Genomic DNA, 8164 nt, shown 5'->3' with positions numbered 1-8164 from the left:
TTGCCTTCTTGGGATTTCCACTTCCATAGATTATTAAATGATAGGGACATGGGAGAGCTATCTTCTTTGCTAGACTTGTTGAAGTACTATAGTTTTTCTTTGAAGGAGGGTTGGCAGTCTTGGTCTCTGGGTCCTTCTGGGGTTTATTTGTGCAAATCTTTTCATGATTTTTTGATTAGGTCTAATCTATCTTTTCCTCTACATAGTTTCATTTGGAAGGCCAAAGTCCCCTTACATACCTATGATTCTCAATAGCCTATTATTTTCTGCGCAAATATATCTGCACAGACACCAAGTTATTCACATATAAGTCCAGCAGTTCAAAATTAATATGTGAGCTAAATTGGAGTTTCTAGAAAATCTTAATAGGTAAGAACAATATGAACTTCAAATATTGTAGCCATCCTAAATTAGATAGTTTATGTGATAATACTCTAAAAAAAAAATAAGAGGATAAAAATAGCAGTTTTGATGTGTTGAATAGAAAAAAAGATTTTCCTCTGCAGTTCTTCCATGGATTCACATACAGGCCCTTTCTTTAATCTTCTTGAATGGCATGGAACTGCAACAAAAGTGGTAGAGTCAAGCCCAAAAGTTAGTCCTCTGATCATGAATAAAAACAATCCTCAAATCAAATGCGTGTAAATTTAGATAACAGTATATATTTAAAATACCAAGCTAGCCAGATTAGAAAATAATAGGCCATTGAGAGTCACAGGCGGGCTTTCTTCGAAACTGGGACTCCACACTGCTGTTGTTTGCCATAGCCAATTTGGCAGTTGCCCCTCTGCAGATATTAAGTGCAAATCATTAAACTACTGATTTTTTTTATTTTTTATTTTTTCGGACGAGGCTCAAAGAACTTTTTTTTTTGGAAAAGGCTTGAAGAAAATCAATTACATCCAAAGTATTGCATTTCAGAAAGCTCTGTTCCATTTCCTTGCATATGAGATTGCAATGGGACAGCCATGGCCACAAAGTAAATGTAAACGCCACTCACCAGGAGCTAATTTCCCATCTCAACGAAATGTTGATACCTTCCCAACCAAAACAAAAACAGCATTAAAGTCTCAAACTTGAACAATAATCAATTCCATTTCCACAAATACCTCAAATCTCGTTTTGTAAGATTTAAAATAGCAAGAGTTCTTATTACTTTTCTTTAACTTCTTAGATGCTGTTAGATTACTTCTTTACCTGAAAACTTTAGCTGTTAGGTTGTGGGCTAACAATGTAAATCAAGCCTTAAAAACTCCCCCGCATGTGCAATCCGATTCATGTGGGGAGAGAAACACATGATAAATGACACCCATTACAGGGAATAAGATAACTCTTAACAAACAAACAATAAAGTGGGCAACAAGACTAGAGCCCACGACCTCCCGAAAACTATAGCACTAATACCATGTCAGATTACCACTTCATCTGAAAGCTTAAGTTGTTAGGTTGTGGACCAACAATGTATATCAAGCCTTAATAGAAGCCAAACAGAGCAAACAATTACCTAAGGCTAATGAGCAATGAATATCATCTACCAAGAAACAAAATGCAAAGAGCAAAAAAATGACAGAAACATAACAAAAACTCACCTAGTATGTGCGTATATATATATATATGCAAAACAACTGAAAAATACAATACAGAGGCAACTAGCTACTTCAAAGAACTTTTGCATTTAAGTGCCACATAACTAATCATTTAAAAGTCAATCCACCTGTTTAAAAGATTGATCCAAGAACTCATCTAATAAAAAAAATTAAAAACAAAAGCTAAAGTTTATCTAGTTTAAGTATGTTAATAAATATATGGAAATTGTTTCTTCTTAAAAGCAAGCACATAAAAAGAAAACTTATAAATAAAGAATAATATGCAGCTCCCAAACAATTAGCACGATTGTGCTAGCTTACAACATCAAGGAAAGAATTGATGGCAAGGGGTGTATCAAATGGTTCAAATAGGTTTTTGCACCGCTGCAAAATGCTGTGACACAAGGAACTAACAAAGCTCTATAAAACAGAGTGAAGAAGTTCATTAAGAGAGTAAGTACAAATTAGATGAGGAAAAGAAGTCCTCTTACATAATAAAAAATAGAAAATAGAATAAAAATAAAAACTATGATAAGAAAGGCCAAATAAAAACTATGATAAGAAAGCCCCTCATTCCCCCTCCATCATAATTAATGAAACGCTTCAAACTATTTAACTCCCTCTGTGAAATCATTTCCTTTGTAAAGATTTTCACTGAGTTGCTAATATCCTGTCCAATAAATCTTGTGCATCATCATCAAGACCTTAATTCCCCATCTTAATCTGACTTAGCAGAAGAGTAACTGATTAATATGAATCCAAAGAGCAGAGATTCTTTTTGAAATTCACTTCAACCTCAGAGAAACTATATGAAATGATGGATCTTCAAACTATAGGAATCTAAAGAGAGAGGAAGGAGCAGGAGAGAGAACGTACTGATGGCAGTTAGAGCAAGCAATGAACGCATGACAACAAGTGAGTTGAGTAGCAACCAAAGTTCCCCAAATGTAACAGCAGAGCTGTGCGTCTGTTTTGCTACCCTGTAAAACACAGAAACACCACCGTCGATCCTCTGCTCCTGCTTTTGTTTCCTTCAAACTTGACTTTGTGTTTTGTGGTCGCATAGAGATTCCATTTTTTACGATTTCTTAGGACTTCTTCATCAATAATGAAGCTGCAAACAATAACATTGATATGAAGAGAGAGATTTGGAGGAAGAGGTATATGGTAAAAAAAATGGTAAAGCTTGGTTGGAAAAGGCAATGGAGGGCATGTCCCCACCAACCCTTTATGAAGAGAGAGAATTGGGCAGCCCGTACCACATACAAAAAAGAGAACGAGATCAGACGTGCAGGGTCGATGAAGGCATTCAGATATGCAAGCATCACCACTTCTATATAAATGAGATAAGAATACAAAGAGAAGAATTCAGATCAAAAAAAATTCTGCAATGCTAAAAAATTCATAAAAAAAAAAATATTCACGCAAAAGATACAAAATAGAATTTGATAAGATCAGCCGTTGAAGGCATCCCCAATAGTAATAGTATGACATTAAGGCAGAACAAATTCTGTAAATAAAACTGAATTATAAACCAACCATGTTGTCATACAGTTAATTGTGCATAGAATAAGTTTTAAAGTGAATAGGAACCCAAAAATGAACATAAAAACAAAAAGGAAACAGAAAAACAAAAAAAAAAAAGTTTCTGAAAAATTAAAGAGGGGGAGGGGGGAACAATCCACCTCCCACGTCATCAATTTCTTATTACATGGTGAGAAAATACTCTTAATAGGCAGCAGAAATTACATGCCCAACAGGGAATCAAGAAGCAAATATGTAACTAACTTATACAACTACTTAAAGATTAACAGTAGTGAACTAGCCCAAATGAACAAATTTCATTCTCAAGAAAAATGGTGATTATAATCCTATCAAAAATATATTCACACATGATACAACTAACATAAGCCCGATGGGGACTTTTGAGTCTCAATGCCAATGGCTTATCTAATGTTGTTAATGAAAATGAACTAAAAGCTTTTCACAGGTGGATGCTGATAATCCTTCTCTACTTCCTATTTTACAAGGTTAAATTAATGTACAGAAGAAAAGTCCAATTATCTCTCAACTGGCTTTGGCAATGGTAAGATCCTATCCCGAGCTGAAGGTAAAAAATGAAATCATCTTCTCTATCTAAGTTACCAAGAATGTGCACTATAATCTATTCATCGGAGCAAATGGATGAAACATCTTCCCTTCACAAAACTGAGCCTGTCAAGCCAGTTCCCTGAATAAGAGCATCATGTGTTGCTTGATTTGGCTTCATAACAAAACTGAACTTGTAAAGCAAGTTCCATGAATAAGAGCATTATATGTTGCTCGATTTGGTTTCACACCCCTTCGCATCATGTCATCACGCAATTCAAAAGCCTTGGTGAGTTCTCCACTAACACAGCAGCCATATATCAAAACATTATATGCCACTGAGTCAGGATTCACGCCTCTGTCCAGCATAGAGTCCCACAGCCCTAAAGCTTTCTCTAAGTCACCCCTCTTACAGTACTCGTGAATTATTGTAGAATAACTTATACAATCCGGAAATATCCCATAATCTATCATTGTTACCAGGAGCCTTTTGGCATCCTGAATTCTGCCTAATTGGCAAAAACCTCTAATAAGAATGTTGTATGTGACAGTGCTTGCTAAGAACTCCCTCAGCATTGAAGTGTGCAGCTGTGCAGCTTTCTCCATGTTTTCTTCCTTGGTAAGGTGATCAAGGAAACAACCAAATGTGATCTGATTTGGAAGGGAGTTTTTACCTAGCATTTCCTTACAAAGAAGCACCGCTTTGTCTGAAAATCCAGCATTACATAAGCCATTTATGACAGCAGTATATGTTACAACATTTGGGATGTACCCTTCACCAACCATTATGTCCCAAAGCCTAAATGCCCTCTTTAAATTTCCTGCTTTGCAATATGCATCTATCATATTTGTATAAATGACATTGTCAGGCCTCAATCCATGGTCATGCATCTCCTTCAAGATACCACGCAGTTTTATTGTGTCATGATGTTTTAGAGTTCCATATATAAGTATAGCATAACACACAAGATCCATGTCCACCCCCCTTTCCGCCATCTCATTACAAGCAGCCAATGCATCTTTTAATCTTCCTTCCCTACAATAGCCATAAAGAAGTGCACTAAAACACATCTCATTTAACTTATGATGTTCTCTATGAAGGTCATCCATAAATTCTTTGGCTTCGCACACTCTACCAGTAGAACATAGCCCAGTTATAAGGGATCTATAGGTATAAGAATCTGGTACAAGGCCTTTCTCCATCATTTCATCAAGCAATTCAAAAGCTCTTACTGTGTTACCTTGCTTGCAGTGCCCCTCAATCATAACATTATAAGTTACCTCGTTTGGAGCAATGTTCTGTTCCACCATTTCATCAAACAACTTAATTGCCTCAGCCATCATATTTGCATGAAAAAGACCTGAAATAAGTGAGGTAAAGGTGTAAGTGTTTGCCGATATGCCCTTTCCAGTCATCTCATGATAAAGCCTGAATGCCCTGTGCAGTTTCCCTTCCTTGCAGTATCCACTTATCATTGTTGTATAAGTTACCACTGTTGGTATCAATCCTTTACCAATCATTTCATCAAAAAGAAAATCAGCTGACTTCAATGCCCCCAACTTACAATGCCCACTTATTAAAGAATTATAGTGATACACAGTTCCAGTTATCCCAGCATTCCTCATTTTACCAAAGCAAAAATGGGCAGCACTCATATTCCCCCTTTTGCAGAATGAATCAATCAATACAGAATAGGTAACATCATTAGGAAACAAGCCCTTTTCCCCCATGCTGACAAATAGCAACTCAGCCTCATTGAATTTCTCATCTCTACACAAAGAATTTATCAATGAATTGTAAACAAACAAATTAGGCACTACCCCTAGTTTTCCCACCTTGATGACCAAATCATATGCATCAGCAATATTCCCCTTCTTCCTCAACCCCTCTGCAAGACCTGAGACTGCAGCTTCACTTGGCACACATCCCACCTCAAGCATTTCATTCATTAGTTCTGCAGCAACTTCAAAATCTTGCACCTTGCACAACCCAAGTACTAACGTACAGTATGTTACAACATCAGCTCTCAACCCTTTTTTACTCAACAAATTCTTCACCTCAATAGCTTCCCAAGCCCTCTGAGACTTACAAAGGCCGTGGATGAATGCATTATACGTCACTACACTCAATTCACACCCACTTGACTCCATCCATGGAATCATTTCCTTAGCCCTAGCAAAATCTCTTGATTCACACAAGCTCCGGACCACAGTGGTACAAATATAAACATCAGGGCGGACCCCCAACTTCACAATCTCATCAAATAAATCCAAAACAACGTTGAACCGCCTAACTCTAAGGAGTCCATTCAAAACGCAGCTGAAAGTCCGAACTTCAGGCAACAATCTATGGCTCCTCATGAGCCTAATGATCACAATAGCATCGAACACTCTTTTACTCTGTACATACATTTGAATCAACAAATCAAAACCCAGAGTGGACGAAAATTTCAAGTGTTGATATGAATTCAGGAAAGACTCAAAGACACCCTGCGGAGTCAACCCGCGAAGTAGCAGCGTTTGCAACAGGGAGGACGCAGGCCAAAAGAGATTACATTGAACCAAAGCGTGAACCAGAATGCAAAACGAGGTCGTGGAGTGGATGAAGTTCTTGTGTAACCCTAAAAAGTTGAAGAACCTTAGGGCTAACCTCGGATTGTCAAGGGTTCGGATCAAGACCATTTCCACATGGCGAGACTTCAATTGGTCAGTGAGGAAAGTGTTGCTGAAGGCGATCTTCCAGCTCTGATTTCCTCGCACAATGTCTGTGAGGATGGTCGCGATTTGCTCATCTCCCTCGCGATCGACAACGGAGGTCTCGTAGGAGCTACAGAGGTATCTGAGTTTGAAATGGAAGCCAGGTTTTGAGAGATATCGATGAGGACGAAGGAGCTTCATTTGGCGCTGTGGAGCATGAAAGTTCCGACTCCAGAAGTCCAGCGCCGGCGAGTAACGCCGGGGGCGTGTAGAAATATGATTTAACGTTATAAATAATATACACACGCATTACTTTAAAATGAGTAATTTAAAAAATATATATATAAAAATATGATTATGTTTAAAATAAATAGTATTTAGATACCCACTTTTATTATAGGGTACTGTATAAATATTTATAAATATATTTCAAATTAAAATATTAATATTTTTTAATTAATAATTTTACTAATAATTATTTAATTATTTTTAACTAAAATTATAAGTTTATTGTTTTTATTTAAATCGTCTTATTATTAATGTGTATTTATAATATTTTAGTATCATATTAATTTATGGTAAAAATAATACTATTAGTTAATGAAAATTTTAATTTATTTGATGTTACTTTAAATTAATAGATAGGTCTTGTTGATTTTTGAGTTGAATTATATTTTATTAAAAATTAATATATTATAATATATATAGTAAAATAATATATAATCTTTTTTAATATATTTTAAATAAAAGTATTAGTATTGTATAATTAAAAATTTAAGTGATAATCATATTAACTTTTCTAATTAAATTGTATTAATGTATACTTATAAGATATGAGTAGCACATTAATTTATGTTTGTAATGGTGTTAATAACTAAATTTAAATTTAAATTTATTAAATCTTAATTTAAATTATAGATGGCTCTTTTTATTCATTCCAAAATTTAATTATGTTTTATCAATAGTTATTATGTTAAAATACATAGTAAAATAATATGTGATTATTTTATATTATGTTTAAAAAATTAAACAAATTATTTTTAATTAATAATTTAACTAATAATTATGTTAGTTTTTTTTAATTAACATTTAAATTTCTTTACTTAGTAAAAATAATATAATATTATTTTTTGATTAACAATGATCTTGTTCTTAATGTATATTCATAACATGTGATTATCATATTGACTTATGTTAAAATAATATCATTAATTAAATTAAATTTTTTTATTTTTTGATATTAACTTAAATTAATTGATGGATTTTCTTTTTCAATCTATAATTGAATTTTGTTTCATCAACAATTAAAATGTTATATATTATTATCTTCTAATACATTTTTTAAAATTATAAAATAGCACTAAATTTCTTATATTTACAAATCTAACCCCACCTATAAATAATGTTATTTATAAGTGACAAAAAATTTATTTCAGATTGATTCTCAAAATTCACTTAAATAATTTTCAAACAAATGGTTATACAAAAACACTATTTGTAGTAAGTGATGTTATATTACAAGTCAAACACCACTTTTTTCTGTAAAAGTGTTTATTTGAAGTGATGAGTACTATAAGCATATATTTTGAGTGCTTCGAGACAGAGGTTAAGTAGAAGTAAAAGACTTTTATGTTTTGGAGTAGCCCACTTAGGTTTCATAAAAGATTGGATCATTAAGTAGTTTGGTGTAATTTGTTTGGGAGATGAATTATTGTCTTTGGAGAAGTTAAAGGAAAAAATAAGGGAAGTTATTGATGGGAGTTAAAGCATTTTTCCTGCATTAGAGCATTTTT

The 8164-nt window shown here is 34.0% G+C and overlaps 1 protein-coding gene across 3 annotated transcripts; it reads right to left on the bottom strand.

Moving 5' to 3' along the window:
* Positions 1–323: 323 nt before the first annotated feature.
* LOC131155542 (putative pentatricopeptide repeat-containing protein At5g59900) lies at positions 324–6640 on the bottom strand. Of its 3 annotated transcripts, XR_009136835.1 has the most exons (6): positions 3659–6640; positions 2846–2919; positions 2463–2700; positions 901–1037; positions 675–787; positions 375–562 (listed from the first exon to the last, which is right to left on the bottom strand). XR_009136835.1 is itself a non-coding variant. In XM_058108762.1 (1 exon), exon 1 carries the CDS (start codon positions 6570–6572, stop codon positions 3852–3854), a length of 2721 nt encoding a protein of 906 aa, XP_057964745.1. In that variant the 5' UTR covers positions 6573–6640; the 3' UTR covers positions 3410–3851. The 3 variants fall into 3 exon arrangements, 1 of the variants encoding a protein (XP_057964745.1); XR_009136836.1 differs by lacking the exon at positions 901–1037 and having other exon boundaries at positions 324–562; XM_058108762.1 differs by lacking the exons at positions 375–562; positions 675–787; positions 901–1037; positions 2463–2700; positions 2846–2919 and having other exon boundaries at positions 3410–6640.
* Positions 6641–8164: the final 1524 nt, after the last annotated feature.

The sequence above is a fragment of the Malania oleifera genome, chromosome 5 (assembly GCF_029873635.1).
Source record: "Malania oleifera isolate guangnan ecotype guangnan chromosome 5, ASM2987363v1, whole genome shotgun sequence".
Taxonomy (NCBI): domain Eukaryota; kingdom Viridiplantae; phylum Streptophyta; class Magnoliopsida; order Santalales; family Ximeniaceae; genus Malania; species Malania oleifera.
This window is presented reverse-complemented; position numbering and strand designations above follow the sequence as displayed.

Coding starts and splice junctions, on each gene's coding strand:
- LOC131155542 (XM_058108762.1), bottom strand. CDS start 6,572: ATGAAGCTCCTTCGTCCTCATCGATATCTCTCAAAACCTGGCTTCCAT.